At 36.3% G+C, this 24,576-nt stretch overlaps 1 protein-coding gene across 3 annotated transcripts in view; it reads left to right on the top strand.

The window, feature by feature from the left end:
* The window catches only part of Rab3gap1 (RAB3 GTPase activating protein catalytic subunit 1), an 83,932-nt gene that overhangs the window by 32,841 nt on the left and 26,515 nt on the right, over positions 1-24,576 (top strand). For all 3 annotated transcript variants that reach the window (XM_090342894.1, XM_090342893.1, XM_090342895.1), the window contains 8 exons: positions 8,548-8,667; positions 10,970-11,135; positions 12,203-12,302; positions 17,731-17,812; positions 18,789-18,857; positions 21,332-21,405; positions 23,705-23,797; positions 24,237-24,406. In XM_090342894.1, the coding sequence (XP_090199020.1) occupies positions 8,548-8,667; positions 10,970-11,135; positions 12,203-12,302; positions 17,731-17,812; positions 18,789-18,857; positions 21,332-21,405; positions 23,705-23,797; positions 24,237-24,406 (874 nt within the window). The remainder of the gene's footprint in view (positions 1-8,547; positions 8,668-10,969; positions 11,136-12,202; positions 12,303-17,730; positions 17,813-18,788; positions 18,858-21,331; positions 21,406-23,704; positions 23,798-24,236; positions 24,407-24,576) is intronic.

Here is a 24,576-nt window from a genome sequence, read left to right as displayed (position 1 = left end):
AGCTTGAGAAATGGTACAGACTTTAGCCTTAGCAGACATGTATATGCTAATATAAATTCATGATGCTGAGATAAATTTAAATAGGAAGATAAGGTAGATAAGACAATGAATCTTCCCACTCCCTAGAGAGTCCTTTGTATCCTAAATTCACAAACCACTGAATATAGGTTACATGGCAAGAAGGCAAGGGAGCAGATGGAAATAAAGCTACTAATAATCTGACCTTACTTAAGGAAATTTATCCTGGAAGAATATGGGAAGGTCCAATATAATCATAACAGTTGCCTAATATGAGAGAGGGGAGAGCTAGTGTCAAAATGGTATGATGAAAGAACTCAGTCTGATGTTCCTTGCTTTAAAAATAGAAGAGGGGCATGACGTGTAGAACTCTCCTAGCAACGGATTATAATAACTCAAAACCTATGTACATAAGGTCATATAGAATGTGACTAAATGAAAGGAACTCTAGGATATGGAAACAAGAGCTTTATCTTGTATAATTGTTGTTCTTAATGTACTATGCTATTTCTTAATGTACTATAGTTTTTTTTCTTTTTTTTTTTGCCCTTATGGTTAATCTCATATTGTTACTGTATCTGACTTTGTTACCTGATATATTGTATATACATTTGTTTATTTGAAATAAGAAAGAGAATAGGAAAGGGAAGGAGAAAAACAAGATGACTGGGAGGGAAATGGGGACAAAAACATGAGAAGGGGTATCAGTGTGTGAGATGTAATGCATTTACTATCTGACAAATGCAACTATAACCCCTCTGTACATTATCCCGACAATAAAGACAAAAAGGGGCGGGATCATGAGCCCAGGAATGAGAGTATTCCCTAAATATGGAAAAAGGTGATAATGGATTCTTCTCTAGAGAATCTCAACTCTATCCATAATATACTAGATTTGAAAATGTTTAATAGAAATTGTCCAATCTAAAGAATAGAGAAGAAAAGTTTAGTGTAAAATGAACAGCCCCTTAGAGATATATGGAGTCAAATGCCCCAAGCATGCATGTAATGGAAGTTCCCAGTGAAGCAGAAAAAGGAACAACCGTAACAAAAATAGTAGATTTTTTTTTTCTCCTGAAGGAATGCCATCTTCTTTATTTTAGTGAGATCCATGTTAGATTTCTGAGCTGTATATCTGGAAAACACTAAATTTCTTTTGTTTTAAGCTATTAAGTATATGGCCATTGAGCATAGTAGCAATGTGAACTAACACAAATAATAAAACATGAAAGCTCTAGATGCCCAGGAATGTTTTTAGAGTAGAAAGGACAACTGTCTAAATAGAGGACAAGTTATGTCTCCATGATTTTGCATTTGTGTGGCCTTTCCTGGTCTACCAGCTTCAGTAAAACTTAGGTCACCACAGTAGAATAGAGAGCCTGTGTGGGAGTTTGGCCTAGTGGTAGGGTGCTTGCCTAGCATGCACAAAGACCTGGGTTCAGTTCCTCGGTACCACATACGTACAAAAAAGCTGGAAGTAGTGCTAAGGCTCAAGTGGCAGAGAGCTAGCCTTGAGAAAGCTCAAGGATAGTGCTTAGGCCCTGAGATCAAGCCTCAGGACTGGCCAAAAAAAAAAGAAAGAAATTAAAGAAAAAGAATAGGGAAGAAAAAGCAAATTTGGAAGAAATAATGGCTTAATTTTTGGTTAATCTCATATTGCTACTGTATCTGACTGTTACCTGGTATATTGTTTGTATGTTGGTTTATTTGACATAGGAAAGGGAATGGGGGAAAACAAGATGATTGGGAGGGGGTGGGGAGAGGGAAATGGATACAAAAACATGAGAAGGGGTATCATTGTGTGAGAAGTAATGTACCTACTACCTGGCGAATGAAACTGTAACCCCTCTACATACTATCCCAACAGTAAAAAATAAAAAAATATATATAAAAGAAATAATGACATAGCAATATAGATTAGATTTAAAAAAATTTCTTGAGATATCCAAATATCTCAATATATCCCAAATACCAAAACCACAAAGAAAAACCATACCTAGACACAGCATTCCTGCGAATCCCAAATACTTAGAAAATCTTGAGAGCAACAATATGACCCATCACATAGAAGAGACACTAGCACTACTGTCTGACTTGTCATTACAAACAATGGAGACTGGAGGTTATTACGTGACATTTATTCAATGTGTTGAAAATCAAGAATTTAATATTCAAGGAAGCTATCTTTAAAAAAGAAAAACATGAAATGTCATATAAACAAAGTGAAAGAATTAATACCAGGCTGGATTGCCTTTTAGAAAATACCAAAGAAACAAATGCTAACTTGAATTCACAGGAAGAAAGAGCATTGTGGATATTCCAATAAATATAAAGATATTCTCTTAATTTAAAAAGCCACATAATGTTTAAACAACAGACATGACATTGTATTTTTGGATTTATGACTTGTAATTTTTTTGTTGGTGGTGATTTTGGCCTTGAACTTAGAACCTAGGTACTGTATCTGAGTTCTTTTGCTCAATTCAACATTCTACCACTTTGAGCCATAGCTTCACGTTCATTTTTGAGAGTCTCATGAGGACTTTTCTACTGGGACTAGCTTGGAACCATGATCCTCAGATCCCAACCTCTTGAGTAGATAAAATTATTGCCATGAGTCACTGGCACCCAGCTATGTAACATGTTTTATATAAGAATATTGCATTGGGGCCGGGAGTTTGGCCTAGTGGTTAAAGTGCTTGCCTAGCATGCCTGAAGACCCGGGTTCGATTCCTCGGTACCACATATAGAAAAAAAGCCAGAAGTGGTGCTGAGGCTCAAGTGGTAGAGATCTAGCCTTGAGAAAGTCCAAGGACAGTGCTTAGGCCCTGAGCTCAAGCCCAGGACTGGCAAAAAAAAAAAAAAAGAATATTGCATTAAGTAAGGGGAAGAAATAGTTACACTGTATAAAATTATTAGTTTTTTTTTAAATCAGAATTAGCCTGAGGAGATTTTGATAAGTTGAAGCTTCATATTCTAATATCTAAAGAATTTCTCAAGAAAGAACTTTAGCCGGTACAGTCAAGCTTGTAATTCTAGCTATTCAGGAGGCTGAGATCTGGGGATTGCAGTTCAAAGCCAGTCCAGGCACTAAAGTCCATAAGACTCTTATTTCCAATTCACTACCAGAAAACCAGAAGTGGCACTGTGGCTCAAGTGGTAGAGCAATAGTCTTGAGCTGAAGAGCTCAGGGACAGTGCTCCACCTGAGTTCAAATCCCAGGACCCACCAAAAAAAAAAATCCTTTTAAAATGAGTTGTCAATTGAACACCTCCAACTTTCCAGGTATTTTGTAAGTGCTAGGTATTTAACTTGGTCTAAAAAAAGTTTCTTCATTATCACCAACATTTTTTTTTTTTGTCCAGTCCTGGGCTTGAGCTCAGGGCCTGAGCACTGTCCTTGGACTTTCTCAAGGCTAGAGCTCTACCACTTGAGCCTCAGCACCACTTCCGGCTTTTTTCTATGTATGTGGTACCAAGGAATCGAACTCAGGTCTTTGTGCATGCTAGGCAAGCACTTTAACCACTTGGTCAAACTCCCGGCCTATCACCAACATTTTTAGTGATACATTTTATGCATAGATTGTTTATATTTGAAAAAGCTTTGAATATATTTTCTAAAGTAGTATGTCGGAGAAGATTGTAAAGTGATAGCATTTGAAGTGTTATGAGTGGAATATAAGCTCATTTTTTTGAATGTCTAACGATGAGTGAGGGGGGAACGGGAGGAACAGGAGTTTAACCTAGTGGTAGAGTGCTTACATAGCATGCACGAAGACCTGGGCTGGATTCCTTGGTATCACATACATAGAAAAAGCTGGAAGTAGTGCTGTTGATCAAGTGGTAGAGCTCTGGGGCTTTTGAAAAGCCTAAGGATAGTGCTCAGGCCATGAGTTCAAGCCCCACAACTGGCAAAATATATATATATATATATAAATATTTTTTTTAATGAGTGTAGAGGATAAAATAAAAGGTCCTTTTAGCTCGTGGTTTACAAATGGAGAAGAGTCAGCTTTGATCTCAAACCAGCTCCTCAACACCAAGAACTGGAGGGCTTAACTAAAGGAATAGCAGGAGAGGAAAAATAGACTAATAAGCGAGAGATATTCCTATGTTTTCTGGGCATAGGCAGAGATCTTCTAGGACCTCTAGTGCTACCCATTTTTATTCCTTTCATGATCTACTATTTCCAGTTAGGTTGTTGCTGGGATGACAGGCACAAAATGAGATTGAGTCTCAGTTTTCTGGCAGGAGAAACCTAGACTTGATCCTTCAGACACAGACTCAGACTCCCACACGGATTAGAATGACAGGCTTATACCATTGCACCAGCTATGGGTTTAGAAGCAGTCTTGAAAACGTTTACATCCAGGCTGGCCTGTAATCATGATTCTTTCATTTTCAGCCTCTTGAAGTAAGATTACAGGCATAAGCTACTGGTCTCCCAGGTTTAGTGGAAGAAATTTCTAACCGGTCTTTGACACTTAATTTTAATTGCATAGAATGAGATTTGAAATTTTTGTGTGAACATTATTAGCTTTCTTCTTGTTTCCTTGGTAAACACCAAGGGAAAAAATGGCTAGATTGTAGGGTAAGACTATATTTAGTTTTTAAGAAACTGCCAACCTATCTTTTGGAGTGGCTGTATGATTTTCTGTTCCACAGCTTTAGTGAGGTTTGGGACTAGGGGGTAGAACCAGAACTCAGATATGAAAAGATCCAGGAGGAGCAGGACAAAGCAAGTGTTCTACTCATAGACTTTATAACCTTCAAAAAGCAAAAAACACTGGTTTTTTGATTTGGATTATTCTGATAGATTGTTTTGTGTGTGGTTATATTCACTCTGAATGCACCTAATTTGGATGATATATGATGTGGAGAATCCTTTTTTTTATATACTTATTTGTGATCTATATGTCTTCTCTCTTTTTTTTTTTTTTTTGCCAGTCATGGGGCCTGAGCACTGCTCTTGGACTTTTCTCAAGGCTACAGCTCTACTACTTGAGCCATAGCACCACTTCCAGCTTTTTTTTTTTCTTTCTCTGTATGTGGTGCCAAGGAATCGAACCCGGGCCTTCGTACATGCTAGGCAAGCACTCTACCATTAAGCCAAACTCCTGTCCCCTATATGTCTATATGTCTTCTTTTTAAGGTCTTCAGATTTTTCTTTTTGGTAATACTGGGCTTTGAACTCAGAGCCTTGTACTTGCTATGCAAGTGCTCTATCATTGAGCCATGCCTCCAGACCTTCCTTTGTATCATTATTCTTTCTCCCTTCCCCTTTTCTCCTCTCCCTTCCCTCTCTTTTCCTTTTTCCCTCCTTCCCTCCCTCCATCCCTCCCTCTTTTCCTCCTCTTTTCTTTCCTATTTTCCTATAGTGGGGCCTGGGCACTGTCTCTGAGCCTCTTTGTGCTCAAAGCTAGAGCTCTACCACTTGAAGCACCACTTCCAGTTCTGGCCTGGTTAATTGGAGATAAGCGTCTCAGAGTGACTTGTTTGCCCTGACTGGCTTTGTACACAACTCAATCCTTACATATCAGCCTCCTGAGCTAGGATTACAGGTGTGAATCATCAGCACCCAACTTAGTTTCTACTTTTTTTTTTAAAGTTATGATACCATTGTACATATTATTTGTGTTTTGTAAATCTACTTGTAACATGGATATAAAGAGATTGAGGACTTTGAATTTTAAATACTGTCATATTCTTTGCTTTCCCATATTGCCACCCATGACATATTTTTACAAATTTATTTCCCTAATAACTAGTGAGTTTAGCTTTTTTTTTTTTTTGGCCAATCCTGGAACTCCAACTCAGAACACTGTCCTTGAGCTTTCTTAAGTCAAGCACACTCCACTTGAGCCACAGCACCACTTCTGGCTTTTTCTGTGTATGTGCTACCAAGGAATCAAATCCAGATCTTGGTGCATGCTAAGCAAGCGCTCTTAACACTAGGCAAAACTCCCAGCCCCCCTAGCATCTTTTTAAAGAATTATTTTTAAGTAGTTGTACAAAGGAATTGCCATCCAACGAAGTAGTTTATGAGTATGCGTCTTGGTCAGTGTCATCCCTTTGACTACTCTTTCTCCTCCCTCTCATCTCCCCATTTTTCTCACTTTTCTTAAATTTGTAGGAAATATATTGAAATTTTGCTGCGTTTCCTCCCCCTCTCTTCATTTATGTTTTCTTACCACCCCTTAATCCCACCCTATGCTTTTCTTTTTTTCCATATATTTTAATTGTAATTAATAGAAGGGTTACATTATATTCACCAGATAGAAGGTACATTACTTCACAAACATTGATACCCTTTCTCGTGTCTTGGTCCCCATTTCCCTCCCCTCAGCCCCGCCCCTCATCTTGTTTTCCCCCCTTCCCTATCCAATTTCAAATAACCAAATAAGCATATATACAGTATATCAGATAACAAGGTAAAATACTGTAACAATATAAGATAACCAAGGGACAGCAAAAGAGATGAGAGATAACAGTACATTAATGACAACAATCACTCATTATATATGGCTTTTGTTTCTATATCCTGGAGGTCCTTTCATTTGGCATCATTCTATATGGCCTTATGTATCTAGGTTTTGTTCTATTGTAAATCTCTGCTAGGAGAGCCCAAGGTTTCTAATGATAATGACAAATGAGGGAAACCGTTGAGCCTATGTTCCTTTGAGTCTGGCTTACTTCACTTAATATGATTTTTTCTAAGTCTTTTCTATTTCTTTACAAATGGGATGATGTCATTCTTTCTGACAGCAGCATAGAATTTCATTGTGTATAAATATCACATCTTGTTGATCCACTCATCAACTGAGGGGCATCTGTGTTGGTTCCATATTTTTGCTATGGCAAATAGTGCTGCAATGAATATCGTTGTGCTAGTGGATTTAGTATGTCCTTGTTTCTGGACGATTGCCACCCTATGCTTTTCAAGTACTGGATTCTTGGTGCGTATTTTCTTGACCTTTGATTTAGACTTTCTAAGAAATTATACTGTTTGTGTTCTCCCTTGAATTACCGTATTTCATTAATACATTTGCATGTACTTGCACAATCTCACATAGTATTTATAATTATAGCTTCCACATGAGAGAGAACACTGTTCCTGAGCTGCTTTTGTTCAAGGCTAGCACTCTACCACTTGAGTTACAGCTCCACTTCTGGCTTCCTTTTGGGTGATTAATTGGAGATAAGAAACTCAAGGTCAGCAGACCTTAGCCTCCTGATTAACTGATAAGTATTAGAAGCTTGAGCCACTGGCACCCAGCTTTACTTTTATTTCTTGATAATAGCTAACCTAATCTTCTAACCTAATTTTCTGTGAAATAGTCTCATAACACCTTTTATGATATTCCTTGTTATTACTAATTGTTGGAACATCTTTTTATATGTTTTTTTGCCATTTGTAGCTATATTCTTTGGAGTAATGTCTGTTCAAATCCTTTATTTTAAAACTGATTGCTCATTTTCCTTCCCTCCTGTTCTCTGTCTACATCCTAACTAGTGTTTATGACTTGATGAGAATATAGGAAAATACTAGTAAAGTAAATCCATGATTTATAGTGACAGGTTATAGAGATCACAAGAAAAAAGAGGCTAATATTTAAAGAAGAAAGACTGTTTAATGACGGGGAGATAGTTTCCTTTTTGAGAAAAATCTTTCAAAAAAGTTTGATTTGGCTATTCAGTGATAGGTTGCTGTGAGGAAGAGGCAAATATTAAAATAGGTATTTATAACTATATATCCAGAGATTAGGCAAAAGTTATTTTTTTTACTTAAAAAGTTATTTTACTTAAAAAGTTTTTTTTTACATACATGGGAAAGTGACTAGGAGATGAATTTTTAGTAGGCAAAAGCATTCACCCTGATCTTACAATTTTTTTAACTTCTGGAAGCAGATGTGTGCAAATGACTTGGCAACTAAGTAGGAAAAAGTTTTATTAATGTCAATACTATAACATGAATAAGCAGTTTTCTGGTAATTTTGTCATGACTATTTAATATGTTATTGCATAAAAATGTGAGATGTCTTTTATTAGGATATTTAATAAACATGTTTTCATTTTTAGATAGCATATGTACTTGAAAGTGGTTATTTTCCTGTCATTTAGTTAATCTGTCACACTTTCCTAACCTATAGATACAATATTGTAAGTTATTAAGAGATGGACTTATATGTTTGCTTTTATTGTTGCTATAAATTTAACTTTTAAGCCAAATAAGGTCTTCATGATTTCAGAAAATTGCTTCTACTTCATAAAGAATAGAGGAGAAATGGATGATGGAAATGATTCTTACAGAAGATTGTGGGGCTGGAGTGGAGCATACACGAGGCCCTGAATTCCATCCCCAGCATTTGGGGAGAAAAGAGGGAGAGAGGGAAACAAAATTTAGGTGGTGGTTGGCAGTTGCCACAAAGGGTAGGAGAGATATTCTTAGTGCAAATTTTTAAAAATATTTTTCAAATAATGCCTTTTATATCTTGAAATTTCCATTTAATGTAGTCATTCTTCATTGAAGGTATGGCCTGCGTGAGTTTGTGGTGATTGCTCCTGCTGCACATTGTGATGCAGTTCTCAGTGAATCGAAGTGCAACCTTCTTCTAAGTTCTGTTTCTATTGCCTTGGGAAACACTGGCTGGTAGGTATACATCTTGATAAATCTAGACAGTAAGCTGAACACTGTTTAATGACAGTATATGAAGGTAAGCGATTACTGAGTGTTTTTTTGATTTTTGTCATAATGAGGAACTTAGTATATATGCTTGCACATTGTAGAATTTAGCATAAAAGGATAAAATCTTTTTGAAGATCTATAAAGGAAATCACTGCAATATTCAGTGACATTTGAAATAAAGACTATTTTTGTACTTTGTTTTAAAATTTTACTCTATCAAATTGTACAACAAACTAGTTTTCAAAACTTAAGCGATTATACATATATATATACATATATGTGTGTACATATATACATATATGTATGTACATATATGTATATACATACATATATACATACATACAGTTTTGTTGGTGGTGGTCCTGGAGTTTGGATGCTGGGCCTGGGCATTGTCCCTGAGCTCTTTAGTTTAAGGCTACTGCCCTACCCCTTAAGCTACAGCTCCACTTCCAATTTTTCTGGTAGTTCATTGGAGATAAGAGCCAGCCACTGCATCCTATTGATTTTAAGATATTTTTGGAAAAAAACTTCAAAAAGTTATTTTTAAGCACTTTCAGTCTCTGTTCTTAAATGAATCATTTAAGATGATGAAATTTGTTTAATACTATTTTGCTATTTTTAGTTCTATTTAATTACATATCATTTAAACCAAGGGACTAATGTAAATTAAATTAATGAGGAAAAATAATGTATCAGAATGAAGACACTTTGTATTTATGTACTTTTATTGTATTCTTAAGTGAATAATTTGAACCTTTTTTTAAAAAAAAAATAAAAGAAATAGCCAGGTGTGGTCGCTCACACCTGTAATCCTAGCTACTCAAAAAGCTGAGATCTGAGGATCACGGTTCAAAGCCAGCATGACCACTAAAGACCAGGAGACTCATATCTCCAATTAACCACTAGAAAATGGAAGTGGGGCTGTGGCTCAAGGGGTAGGGCGGTAGCCTTGAGCTGAAGAGCTCAGGGACAGTGCCCAGGCCCAGAGTTCAAGCCCCACGACCCCTCCCCCACCCACACACACACAAAAAAAAAAAGAGAAAGAAAGAAGTAGGGCCAGGAGTTTGGCGTAGTGGAAGAGTGCTTTCCTAGTATGCATGAAGACACAGGTTTTATTCCTTGGTACCGTATACATAGAAAAAGCCAGAAGTGGTGCTGTGGCTCAAGTGGTAGAGCACTATGCCTGGAGAACACCCAAGAACAGTGCTCAGGCCCTGAGTTCAAACCTGAGGACTGGCAAAAAAAAAAAAAAAGAAAAAGGAGAAATTAACTTAGGAAAGTATTTGTATAGCCTATTCTTATTGTTTGAGGTAGTTTTCTTTTATAAAGCTTCCACAAATAGTGAATTACATTCTAATCATTGATTCCATGAGAAATAAACTTAGGTTCTTATGAGCATCTGGTAACAACACTTTTGTCATTTAATATATGGCCTTTGTTATGTGTGTCTCTGTTTAATTACACCTCATTGTTGACTCATTAGGATTAAACTTAGCCCTTAGAACTATGTATTTTGTCTAAAAAAGATCTACAGACTTGCTCTTAGGACAACTACCTTCAGAACTATGCATAGAAATGAGAAAGACCTCAGTAGATCATAAAAAGGACACTGTTTTAGAGTCTGAAAATTGAAACAAAAAGGCTGATTTCTACAAATGGCTGGATGTATTGTCTGTGTTTACTTGCAGTTATATATTGTAGTGAGTAGGCTAATTTCCAAATATGGAAATGTCCTAATAGCGAGGGTCACTTTTATCTTTATTTGTTTGTACATCTTGGGGCTTGAACTTGGCCTGGGCGCTGTCCCTGAGCTCTTCAGCTCTCCACATACCCCAGAGCCCAGCCCACTTCCCATTTTCTACAGGTTAATTGGAGATAAGAGTCTCATGTCTTTTGTGTCTGGCCTGGCTTTGAACCTTGGTCCTCAGATCTCAGCCTCCTGAGTAGCTAGGATTACAGGTGTGAGCCACCCGTCCAGCTTATCACTTTTATGTTTAAATGATGAAGAAATGTTATTTCAGCACAAAGTTCGTTTAATTTTGTGTTGTTTCATACTTATAAATCATGTTTGTCCTGAACTTGGAAAGAATAATATGGTATAAACATTTTCTCAAGAAAAATTATTTACAAATGAGAATGTACTTTTGAAGTATCCCTTATTTAGTGCTTTTAAATATTTGAAATTAAAGTAAGAACATTTTGAGGTTTTAGGTTATTCAGTATATAATGGACTTTCACTCTGTTCCTTTTTAATTGTGTCCTTAAGTCAGGTACCATTGTTTGTGCAAATTCATCACAAATGGCGAAGAATGTATGTGGGAGAATGTCAGGGTCCTGGTGTCCGAACTGATTTTGAGATGGTTCATCTTCGAAAAGTGCCAAATCAGTATACTCATTTATCAGGTCTGCTGGATATCTTCAAATCAAAGATTGTGAGTTGGTGATGCTATTGCTAATCTTACTTGGGACTCAGATAAATGTGGCAGTTTGTTACTTGGAACATGAAGGGCCAGAGCTGTACCACTTGAGCCTCAGCACAACTTCTGGCTTTGTTCTATGTATGTAGTACCGAGGAATCAAACACAGGTCTTGATGCATGCTAGGCAAACACTCTACCACTAGGCCAAGCTCCCAGCCCCCCCTTTTTTATGTCTATATTTTTGGGGGCTTGAACTCAGTGCCTGAGCACTGTCCTTGGACTTTTTTCAAGACTAGAGCTCTACCATAGAAATCTTTTCTGCATACAAATGCATGGCCAGCTGTATAATTTTGTTTTTTTTCTTTTTTTGTTTTTGCCAGTCCTGGAGTTTGAAGTCAGGGTCTGAGCACTGTCCTTGGGCTTTCTCAAGGCAGTGCTCTACCATTTGAGCCACAGCCCCATTTCTGGCCTTTTCTATGTATATGGTACTGAGGAATCAAACCCGGGTCTTTGTGCATGCTAGATAAGCACTCTACTGCTAGACCTAACTCCCAGCTCCCAGTGTAATTTTTTTTTCTTTTTTTTCTTTTTTTTGCCAGTCCTGGGCTTGAGCTCAGGGCCTGAGCACTGTCCTTGGACTTTCTCAAGGCTAGAGCTCTACCACTTGAGCCTCAGCACCACTTCCGGCTTTTTTCTATATGTGGTACCGAGGATTCAAACCCGGGTCTTCATGCATGCTAGGCAAGCACTTTAACCACTAGGCCAAACTCCCGGCCTCCCTGTGTAATTTTTTTTGAGACTATATGCTTCCATTTTTTAAAAACTTAAGTCTAACTTTTACCATTATTGTTCATTATGACATTCTTGATTTCTGAAATTCTGTATTTTTGGCTTTAATAACTAGGTGACTTGTTTTTCCTTCTGTATGGCTAGAATAAGCATGCTCTGGTTTTAACATAAAATAAGAATATAGATTTCTTAAGAATGTATTCTATAAGTTTGAAATTTTGATATTGAGTTTATTAGAAGAAGCTTACTACCATTTATTTATATGGTATTATTTTTGCATATATTTCCTAGGGATGTCCTTTAACTCCATTACCACCAGTTAGTATTGCTATTCGATTTACCTATGTGCTCCAGGATTGGCAGCAGTACTTTTGGCCGCAGCAGCCTCCAGGTAAGAATATTTAGAGTTCATGTTTAACTACTGAAAGCAGGTAGAAAGGAAACTACAATAAGTAGGTAAAATTACTTAACAGTGTTTCATGTGCTTTACATAAATGAGGCAATGTTTGTAATTTGTTTTAAGTACAGTATTACTGATTTTATTGCCGTTATAATTTTTTTCTTAAAAGCTTTGTAGGTTTTCTAGAGTCATTATTACTTTATATTTGGCAATTTGTCTTTAAAAACTAATATTGATACAGCACTTCCTGTTGTGAAAAAAATGGTGAGATAGTAAGTTATTAAAATAAATGCTTTTTAGAGTATAAGAGAATTCACCTTCACTTTTGAGAATGTACATCCAGGAAATCTTACAGAAAGAATTTGAAAAGAGCTAAAGAAAGCAGGGGAAAAAAGTATGTATACCAAAAAATTTGTTGGAAAAAAACTATAGGACATTTAACCTACATTTTATGAAAATGTTGCTTATTTAGTTATTGATCATTTGGCTCATTCAAGAATCACTCATTGTTATAATATGCTAGGTTGTGCCAGTGACACAAATTTTGACAGGTTATTACCTGTGTTAAAAAAAACTCAGCTGATGACCATGTAACTTAGGTATATGAGCTTTGATTTCTGGGTATTTCTTTCATTTAGTTATATTCAGTTATAATTATGTTCATAGAAGTACATTCAACCACATCTAATATACTAGGCACAGTGGTTCATCCATGTAATCTAAGAGGATCAAGATTTCAGGCTAGCCCAGGCAAAAATGTTACTGAGAAACTGGCATAACGGCATAAAAAAAAGTCTAGGCAAAAAGACTTTCAAGAATAACCAGCACCCAAAGCACTGTAGGTATGGATAGGCAGTAGACAGTATAGTATCTGACTACTAAGTATGATTCCCTGAGTTCAATTTCTTATAACACACACACACACATGCGCGCGCGTGCTCACATACAATTTTGATCTTTCTAAATGCTTTTAAGACATTTTTCAGGGACCGGGAGTTTGGCCTAGTGGTTAAAGTGCTTGCCTAGCATACATGAAGACCCGGGTTCGATTCCCCGGTACCACATACATAGAAAAAAGCCGGAAGTGGTGCTGAGGCTCAAGTGGTAGAGCTCTAGCCTTGAGAAAGTCCAAGGACAGTGCTCAGGCCCTGAGCTCAAGCCCAGGACTGGCAAAAAAAAAAAAAAAAAAAAAAAGACATTTTTCAGTCTGTACTTCCCAGAAAGAACTCACTTTTTTTTACTGTTTTATTTTTGTGCCCGCCATTTATTTGTAAGATTAAAAACCATTGGTAGGGCTAATATTAAAGTTAACATAGTTCATACTTGGCTCTGAACAATTACACAAATCACTGTTTTAAATGCTAGACATTCCAATTTCTATTCTTTTCCCATTTGTTCCAGGTTAATCTATTAGTAAGCATAATTCAAGATTTCCTAAGGTATATATTAGTGAAGATCTTAGATTCAGTCATTAGTTCCCCTCAGAAAAATTTCCCATGATGGTATATTATATGCTAATAATCTAAGAAGCCTAAGGGCAAGATGGGGCTGTGACTCAAGTGTTAAAACTTCTGCCTATCTCCTAGCAGAGATTCATAATAGAACAAAATCTAGATATATAAGACCATATAGTATGACGCTAAATGTAAGGACCTCCAGGATCTAGAAACAAAAGCTATATGAATGATTGTTGCCCTTGATGTACTGTGTTATCTCTCATCTCTTTTACTGTCCCTTGGTTATCTCTTATTGTTACAATATTTCACCTTGTTATCTGATATATTTTATATATGCTTAATTGGTTGTTTGAAATAGGAGAGGGAAGGGGGGAAAATCAAGTTGGGAGGGGGCGGAGGGGAGGGAAATAGGAAACAGGACATGAGAAAGGGTATCAATATTTGTGAAGTAATGTATGTTCTGATGAATATAATGTAACCCTTCTATTAATTACAATAAAAAATAAATGAAAAAAAAAAACTTCTGCCTAGCAAATAGATGCTCTGAGTTCAAACTCCAATGGTAGTAAAGTAAAATAAAGACCAGGGATAGAATCTAAGCATTATAATTCTAACTGCAAATATGGTCTTTATAAATATTCTATTGCCATTTTTTTTAACCTGTCCTACAGCTTGAACTCTGGCCTTGTTTCTGTCCTTGAGCTGCTTTTTGCTCACGGCTAGAGAGCTCTACCACTTGAGCCACAATGCTACTTCCTGCTTTTTCTGAGTAGTTCATTGGAGATAAGAGTCTCACTAATTTTCCTGCCAGTCTGGCTTCAAACCTCAATCCTTGTATATCCGCTTCCTAAGTATTTAGGATTAGAGATGTGAGCCACCAGCACCCAGCAAAGTTTTTAAAATTCAAATAAAAATATTAACCTCCCCCAGTGGACTGAAGATCATATAAATTCTTAGCATTTTCTCTTACCAGGGTAAAAGACTAGTGTGGCTTTTTTTATTACTTAATTTGAGTTACAATCTTATGGCCTTTTCTCCCAAAGCTGGCTTTGAATTGTGATCCTCAGATCTCAGCTTCATGAAAAGCTAGGATTATAGGCATGATTCCCCAGTCAAATATTAAGTTTCTTAAAAAACACAACTGGCCTGATGTCAGTCACATGGTCACCAAGGGATTAAATTTGCATTCACATAAGTAATCAGATTCCAGTTCTGGTTCTTTGCATTCTGTAGTTGTAAATCAACTCCTTGTTGTTTTTGTTTCCCCAGTCCTGGAGCTTAAACTCCGATCCCGACTGCCTGGCTATGTTTTAACTTTTAGTTAACAGTTTTGCATAGTTACATCTTGATAAGAACTTTTAACTTAGTAATTTATAAAAATGCTAATGTAAAATTTGAAGCTCTTGAAAATTAACATTTTGTAACAAAGCCAGTCATTGTGATCTTTGTTATTGTGTTAGTTTTTGTGTGTGCATGTGCGTGCATTGTGATCTCTGTTATTGTGTTAGTTTTTGTGTGTGCGTGTGCGTGCATTGTGATCTCTGTTATTGTGTTAGTTTTTGTGTGTGCGTGTGTGTGCATTGTGATCTCTGTTATTGTGTTAGTTTTTGTGTGTGTGTGTGTGTGTGTTTTATTTTTTTGTTTTTGCCAGTCCCAGGCTTGAGCTCAGGATCTGAGCGCTGTCCTTGGGCTTTGTCAAGGCTAGAGCTCTACCATTTGAGCCTCAGCATCACTTCCAGCTTTTTTCTATGTATGTGGTACCAAGGAATCGAACCATAGTCTTCGTGCATGCAAGGCAAGCACTCTACCACTAGGCCATACTCCCAGCCCCTACGTGTTAGTAGACCTTGAGCTTGAGCTCAGGGTGTGGGTACCATCCCTGAACTCTTTTTCCTCAAGATAAATGCGTTGCCAGTTTGAGGCACAGCTCTACTTATGGTTTTCTTGTGGTTAATTGGCAATAATTTACTTTCCTGCATGGGATAGCTTTGAACTGTGATCCTCAGATCTCAGCACTGGACTTGAAGCATTGTTTAGATAGCAGAAATATAACTGGGAAGTGGCTCTGTGGCTCAAGTGGTAGAGTGCTAGCCTTGAGCTGAAGAGCTTAGGGACAACACCCAGGCCCAGAGTTCAAGCTCTATGACTGACCAAAATTAAAAAAATATATAACTGGGAAATATTTGCCAAGTGATTGAGCCACACTTAACGACTAATTTTAGTAATTTAAGGGTATAAGTGATTATCTAGGGTGATTTAAACAAATGAGGGCAATGATTATAATTTCCCAATAGACTTTAAGAATTACTAGATAGGCTAGAAATGTGGCTTGGTGGCTTAGCCCTGGGTTTGATTCCTCAATAGCATATAAACAGAAAAAACTGCAGTGGCACTGTGGCGCAAGTGATAGAGTACAAGCCTTCAGCAGAAGCAGCTCAGGGACAGTAACCAGGCACTGAGTTTAACTCCCAGGACTGGCAAAAAAAAAAAAAAATCCTAGATAATAATTTAAAATTGCCATCCATACTATTTTAAATGCCTTTCTAAGAAGTATTTTTAAGTTCCTTCGGAATTAATCTAAGGAGTCTGCTTTACTGTAAAAATTCTCTAGCCTCCACGCTTGGAACATAGCTCTGTAGAAAGTGCTCACCTAGCATGCATAAAGCCCTAGGTTCAATTCCTCAGTACCACACACACGGGAAAAACTAGAAGTGGTGCTGTGGCTCAAGTGTCAAGGTGCTAGCCTTGAGCAAAAAGTGTCTGAGGAGAGTGCCCAGTCCCCGAGTCCAAGCCCCAGGACTGAGCAAAAAAATTTTTTCTCTATCCTCAGGCAAGTCCTAGTGGTTCATGCTGGTACATCTACTCAGAAGGCAGAGATCTGAGGATCACAGTTCAAAGCCAATCTGGGCAGGAAAGTCTATGAGACTCTTCAGTTAACTAGCAGAAAGCCAGAAGTAGAGTGGGTGGCAAAGTGGTAGAGCATTAGCTTGAACACAAAAGCTCAGCCCTTGGCCTGGCACAAAATTTTTTTTTCAAATAAATTATTCATATTGGAAAGGAATGTCTTTCCTGGAGTTTAAATCTATATACTGTCAACTAAAATATTTTATAAATGATAATAAGCATGCTAATTTGTTATTCAGAAATTATTGAGAGCAAAAATGGTGAATGTAGGTTGATGAATAAATGTTTAATGCTTTGATCTACTATTTCTTTTTAGGTTATATTAGCCTTAGAAAATATGAAAAATAGGAATAATATTTTCTTGAATTATATTTCTTGAGAGAAATATATCCAGGGGCTGGGAGTTTGGCCTAGGGGTAGAGTGCTTGCCTAGCATGCACGAAGACCCGGGTTCGATTCCTCAGCACCCCACATACATAGAAAAAGCTAGAAGTGGTGCTGTGGCTCAAATGGTAGAGTGCTAGCCTTGAGAAAGTCCAAGGATAACACTCAGGCCCTGAGCTCAAGCCACAGGACTGGCAAAAAAAAAAAAAAAAAAGAAATATATCCAAAGGGTAAAATTTAGGATGTGTGGCTCGAGAGAAACACTAAATAATAGAAAACAAGTGGATCTTTTAACTTGTGTTTTCTCTCAGGGGAAGTCTTTATTACTTGACTGAATGTACCATACTGTTAATTTGCTGTCTTACTATACACTTTTTTTTTTTTTTTTTTTGCCAGTGCTGGGCACTGTCCTTGGATTTTTCTCAAGGCTAGAACTCTACCACTTGAACCTCAGCACCACTTCCTGCTTTTTCTAAGTTTGTGGTATTGAGGAATCGAACCCAGGTCTTCATGCATGCTAGGGAAGCACTCTACCACTAGGCCAAACTCCCAGCCCACTATATACTTTGAATGCTATAGATTTTCAAAGGAATTAACCAAGTTAGATCCTAGTTTCTCTACTTCTGCTAAATAAGGAAGAAAACATTTTTTTGTTTTTGTTTTGTTTTGTTCAGATATAGATGCCCTTGTAGGAGGTGAAGTTGGAGGTCTGGAGTTTGGCAAGTTACCATTTGGTGCCTGTGAAGATCCAATTAGGTGAAAACTTCAAGCTACAATTTAAAATATTCTTTTACTTTGTAAATTTATATGAATTACAACATTATTGTACTTCAAATAACTATGTTATTGGAATGAATATAGTGGAAATACAGACCTACATTTTGTTTTCTTTAAATTTGTCATGTGAAAATATCTATGAATTGACAAACTTGTTTGTAGCTTAATCTGTCCAGTAGTCTTAGTTTTGTATGGCCAGTGAGCTTAAATTTTTTTTTTTTTTTTTTTTGGTGGATCATCAGGCTTGAACTCTGCCTGGGCGCTGTCCCTGAGCTCTTCAACTCAAGGCTACCACCCTACCTCTGGGCCTGGGAGCTAGGATTACAGGCATTTTTTCAAGTTCTGTTTTGTTACATGAATACATTATTGTTTTTATAGTTGTAAATTGCCATTGTGTGTATTACTGTATAGTACATTTTGCTTATTTAGCTATCAGTGAGCATTTGGGTTGTTTATACTTTTGGGTTATTATGTACAGTATGAGTTTTTGTATTTGTAAAACATTAACTTCATTATGGATATGTGGCTATTAGCTACACAAGGTATTTTTAGTAATACTATTTTTAAAACACATGTATATATAAAGCTGGGCATGATAGCTCATGCCTGTAATCCTAGCTACTCAGGAGGCTGAGATCTGAGGATCAAGGTTAAAAGCCAGCCTGGGCACTAAAGGACCTGAGACTCTTATCTCCAATTAGCCTCTAGAAAATAGGAAGTGGGGCTGTGGCTCAAGGGTAAAGTGGTAAGGCGGTAGCCTTGAGCTGAAGAGCTCAGGGACAGTGCCCAGGCCAACTTCAAGCTCCATGACCCACAAAACAACAACAACAACAAAAAGATGTGTATGTACATCTTTGGTTATTAGCATGTATTTCCAGAAGTAGAATTGCAGAGTCAGAGGAATATGTTCAATGTTAAAAACCTTTGGATACATGATATGTTTTGTTTATTTTAGTGAACTTCATCTAGCAACTACATGGCCTCATCTAGCTGAAGGAATCATTGTGGACAATGATGTTTATTCGTAAGTATGTTTAAAATGTAGAATATAATGTATGTAGACTAAATGTATATATAAATAAAAGTATGTAGAGCACATTACCAAATGGTTGACAATTTTCCTTTTTTTTATTATATCAATCTCTTAATATTGTGTGTGTGTGTGTGTCTGTGTGTCTGTGTGTCTGTGTCTGTATGTGTGTGTGCCCGCTGATCCAGAACCTAGGCTCTATCCTGAGACTTTCTTTTCCTCAAGGATAGTGCTTTACTACTTGAGCCATAGCCCTGCTAATGGCTTACTGCCTGGATGGCTTCAAACCACAGTCCTCAGATCTCAGACTCCTGAGTAGATAGAATTATAAACATAAACTGCTGTTGCTATAGACATAAACTACTGTAATTCTGCAGCTTTTCTTTTTTAAGGTTTTAATTTATTTTGTGCCAGTTCTGGTTACTATCCCTGATCTCAAAGCTAGTATTCTACCACCCGAGCTACAGTTTTACTTCTGGCTTTTTGATGGTTAATTGGAGATAAAAGAACCATGGACTTGTCCTGCCTAGGCCAGTTTCAAATTTAAGTCCTCAGATCGCAGCCTCCTGAGTAGCTAGGGTTATAGGCTTGAGCCACCAGTCCCCAGCAAGTTTTTGTTTTGATTTGATTTGTCAGCCATGTGATTAGAACTTAGGGCCTAGATGCTGTCCCTGAGCTCTTTTACTCAGAGTGTAGTAATCTACCACTCTGAACCACAACACAACTTCCAATTTTCTGGTGATTAATTGGAGAAATGAATCTCATGGATTTTCCTGCCCTGGTTGGCTTCAAATCACAATCCTTAAATCTCAACCTCCTGAGTAGCTGTAATTACAGGTGTAAGCCACCAGTATCCTGCTTCTCTTTTTTTTTTTTTTTTTGCCAGTCCTGGGCTTGAGCTCTGGGCCTGAGCACTGTCCTTGGACTTTCTCAAGGCTAGAGCTCTACCACTTGAGCCTCAGCACCACTTCCGGCTTTTTTCTATGTATGTGGTACCGAGGAATCGAACCTGGGTCTTCATGTATGCTAGGCAAGCACTTTAACCACTAGGCCAAACTCTCGGCCCTTGTTTTTTTGTTTTTTTTTTTAAAGGTCATACTTTAGAATTAATTTGTATGGATTTAAAGATATGTTTTAAATGATTGGTTTTAGAAATATGATCCTTAGGTTCAGGGATAATGAACAGTTTGTCTTGCTTTTCTTTAGCATAGCTATATCTAAGTTTTAGGATTTAGTACATAATTATTTCTGAACTGTTCTTAGTTCATAAGCAGTCTGGGGCTTGGAAACTACAGTACCCCAGTGGTAGAACACTCACATAGCATATGTAAAATGATGGGTTTTAACTCCGGCACCAAAGAAGAACCTAGAAGAAAACATTTTATAAAGTGCTTTGAAGAGATAAGTTTTATCCGAATGTGTGGGGGTATTACTGGATTATTAAAATTTTTTGTCTTTATATATTTTTTATTGTATTTTATTGTTGTAGTGATACATAGAGGAGTTACAATTAACATTTATCAGGTAGTGGGTACATTACTTCCTGAACATTGATACCTCTTCCCATGTTTTTCTCCTACTTTCCCTCCCCCCTTATTAAATGTTGTAATAATAATATAGAACAGCTTGAATGTTACAGCAAGCATTCTAGAATAAAACAGAAAACAAATTTACTTCTTCCTCACTCTGCATACAGAATAGTTATAAGTAGGTCAGTTTTCATACTTACAATAAATCGTTGTACTTGCTGAAGGTGAAAGTAATACGAAAGCTCTTAATTATGTTTAAAAAAGAAAGTAAAATCTACCTGTGATCCCATTAAATGCCAGGCACAATGGCTCACGCCTGTAATCCTAGCTACTCAAGTGACTGAGATCTTAGGATTGTATTTCAAAGCCAGCCTGTGAAGGAAATTCCAGACTTATCTCCAAGTAACCCCAGAAGACCAGAAGTAGAGCTGTGGCTCAAAGTGGTAGAGCAGTAGCTTTGGGCAAGAGAGCTCAGGGACAGTGCTTAGGCCCTGAGTTCCAGCCCCATAATCACCTAACAGCAACAAAAAGTATTGTTCAGAATCATTGTTACTTTTTGTTATTTTGTTTTGATTTTGTTACTTTATAGGGTTCTTTTAATTTTTTTTTTGCCTTGACAAACGTTTTCATTAAGATTGTATTTCTTAAGAAAACTTACCCAAATGGCCATATGGATAACTAAGATTAAGAGAAACAAAATGGATTGCTTTTTTATCTACAGTTTTTTCAGTAGGTTGTATTGTTTTAATATTTTGTTTCCTTTTATTTTTAGACAGTAAATAATGTAGTTTGTGTTGTCCTTAGGTTCATAGTCCTTCTTCCTAAGCTTCCTTATAGTGTTAGAATGATAGGTGAGTGCTACCTTTCTTAGCTTTCACTAAGCTGCATTTGGTAAGTTTTGTGAACCTTTGTTATAATTACTATCTTATTTTATTTTAGTGATTTGGATCCAATTCAAGCTCCCCATTGGTCTGTTAGAGTTCGAAAAGCTGATAATCCCCAGTGTTTGCTAGGTAAGATATATTACCTTTTCTGAAATAGCACTAGCCTGTCTTCCTGTCTTCTAAATTAGGGATATTGAATACATTCCTTTTGATCTTTTTTGCCAGTCCTGGGGCTTGAACTGAAAGTCTAGCACTATCTGTGTTTTATTTGTTTGCTTGGTTTTTTGCTTGACATTAGTACTGTACTTCTCAAGCCACAGCTCCATTTCCGTCTTTTGGGAGAATCAATGGGAGATAAAAAGCGTTCACGGACTCTTCTACCTGATCTGACTTCAAACTGCAATCCTCAGATCTTTGCCTTCTGAGTAGTTAGGATTACAGATGTGAACCACTGGCACTCTGCTTGAATGCATTATTTATACTTTATTTTACCTATCTACATTTTTTCTTTTTCCTTTTTTTAAACATTTATAATATCTTCAAATTACCACCATAGAGATAAACGATTAATTGGCAATAGCAGTGTATCTTTTTTTAGTACCACTAGCAAGTTTTTCTTTTTTTTTTGCCAGTCAGCACTTTGAAATTCTCCATTATTTTCTTTCTTTCACAATTTTATTGTTATTTGCATGTTACTGTCTTTCTCTTACAGCATAGGCTGTATTATTTTAGTTAATGGAGTCCTTTTTTGACTTTTGTTGTGCTTCTGCACCTGTGGCATATAATAGCAACAATCAGTAATACGTTAGAATTGTTTCACATTTGCAAACCTGTTTTCTTCCATTATGGGAGAAGAGATATAAATATACTTTGTACAGCTGGTAGACTTAATTGAAGAATTAAATGAAATAATGTCAAATACTTGAAAAAGTAATTTCTACTAACATTCCATTTCTGGAATGTTTTTCTCTTTTTTACATAGTTTTTCCAACCTCTAACCTCAGTGTACTTTTCCCTACTTGCCTTTCATATTTCGCACACATGAAAATGTTTTTTGTATGGCTTCTGTTTGGATATTTATGTCCCATCTGTTTCATATATTATTTCAATTATGAAGTTAATATTTATTAGTTACAGTAATTTTGTATTCTTCTATTGCATATTTTTAGCTCTTTATCATTTATTGTAGGTTATTTATCAAGTGTTAGCAATTAGCATTTATGGGACCTAGTAATGAAGAAGATCTGCATTTGATGTATTTAGGACATAGGGAGATAGTATAGGATTGATGATAAGGGTTTAGTGTTGGGCAAATTGTGATTCACATCCTAGATTCACCAATTGAGCAAGTTTCTTAATGTCTTTAAGCCTCATCATCTTCATCAGTTATTAGGTAATAGTACATACACCCCAGGTTTATGAGGGAAATAAGATTATGTACCTTTACATGTCTATGTGTATTTAACATTGTGTCCATCCTACATAACTGCACAATAGATATGTTGTTTAATCATTGAGTTATTATTTTAACTTTGCTTACTAAATTGTTTCCTCACATTTTACTATTCCTCATTTACTGACTTTTGTGATAGTTACAACATTTTAAAATTGAATCGTTCTCATTATAATTTACTGTTTCATGACATTACCCTACCTCTTTGTCTAGTTTTCATGACTAGATTATAAAGCTTTTTTTAATCCTGTTTATTTAAGAACTCGTTGGTAAATTCTAAAACTTAGATGTATATTGTATGTTATATTTAGTACTAAATGTTTTATTAAGCTGTAATTGCCAGCATAGCTCTTTGCAGCTATAGAGGAAATACACCCGCTTCCCTTTTCTTACAGTGTCAAACCATATCATTAGTAGGCAACAGAATTGGGATGGCAAAGATGGGAGAGAACAATGGAGGGAGTAACTCAATCATGATACATTGTACTCATAACCTGACTTGTGGAATTGAAACTTCTCTGTACAATTCTTTAATAAAATACAATACCTTATATACACATACACACATAAAACAGAAACTGGAATTTTATCCTGCATGTGTTTTTAATCCTTTTGAAACATATCGTTATAGTTTCTTTTTAATTTGTTTTCCATTAGATTGAGAATCTTTGTAGGGTATCAAGGGAAAGAGGTCTATGACTTAATGGTAAACATACTGTTCTCATTGAAACATGTTAAAAATGTGTAGTATTTTGTGATGTAATTTTTCCTCTTTTTAGAAGTAATCCCTAGGGAAAATTATATTAATGTCCTAGAACATGAAGAGGCAGGAAAACAAGACTACTTTTGAAATAAAATTAATTTTTGTCTTTTTCAGGTGAATAATGGAATGTTTTCTTTTTCCTTTATAGTTTAATTTATAGGACTGCTTTCTTTTAGTACAATGTCAAAAATGATAACCTTTTTTGTATATAGGTGACTTTATCACTGAATTTTTAAAAATTTGCCGCCGAAAGGAATCAACTGATGAGATTCTTGGACGATCCACATTTGAGGAGGAAGGCAGAGGTGACTGTTCCTTTTTTAACACTACTTTCCAGTATCTTGTCCTTTTTCTTTGGAAAACTTTCTGAAGACTTTATATGAATTTTTTTTCATTTTGAATTAAATTTGAGAAGCAAGTTTTGATAAAATAGCTGTCATTTTAGTCTACACTCAGGTTTAAAAGCATAAGTATATTAAGTTCTTTTTACACAAAAGATATTTTGAAAAGTAGAATTTTAAAGGCTGATTTTTGAAGCCCAGATGGGACAAATAATATGTATGGTACCACTATTAATCATTCAGGAATATAGAGCTGAACACATAGATTAAAAATGTACAATTTTGGGACCATGTGAGACTAGTCAAAAAAGACTAACTATTATATGTTGTCATCAGTTTCACTTATTACTTTAACCTACTAATATTCGTAATATAATTAGTATTCATTCTATGCTTTTTACAGATATTGCTGATATAACTCATGCTTTGTCAAAGTTGACAGAGCCAGCACCAGTTCCAATTCATAAATTATCAGTTTCAAATATGGTACACACTGCAAAGAAGAAAATACGAAAACACAGAGGTGCAGAAGAGTCACCATTGAATAATGATGTCCTTAATACTATTCTCTTGGTAACTAAATGTCTTTTTTTTATGTCTATCTATGGCATCTATTTAAAATAAAATGTTTCTTTCATATGGGAAGTACTGGATTGGAAAAAAAAGTGATGAACTTTGTAGAGAATTCTCACTAGCTAGCATGAAGAAGGAAAGTAAGTAATAGTTACACTGTCATATTACAC

The sequence above is a fragment of the Megascapheus bottae genome, chromosome 12, assembly GCF_031878675.1.
Source record: "Megascapheus bottae isolate mThoBot1 chromosome 12, mThoBot2.hap1, whole genome shotgun sequence".
NCBI classification, from domain to species: Eukaryota; Metazoa; Chordata; class Mammalia; order Rodentia; family Geomyidae; genus Megascapheus; species Megascapheus bottae.
Note: the sequence above shows the minus strand (reverse complement) of the source record. Positions and strands in the feature narration are given on the sequence as shown.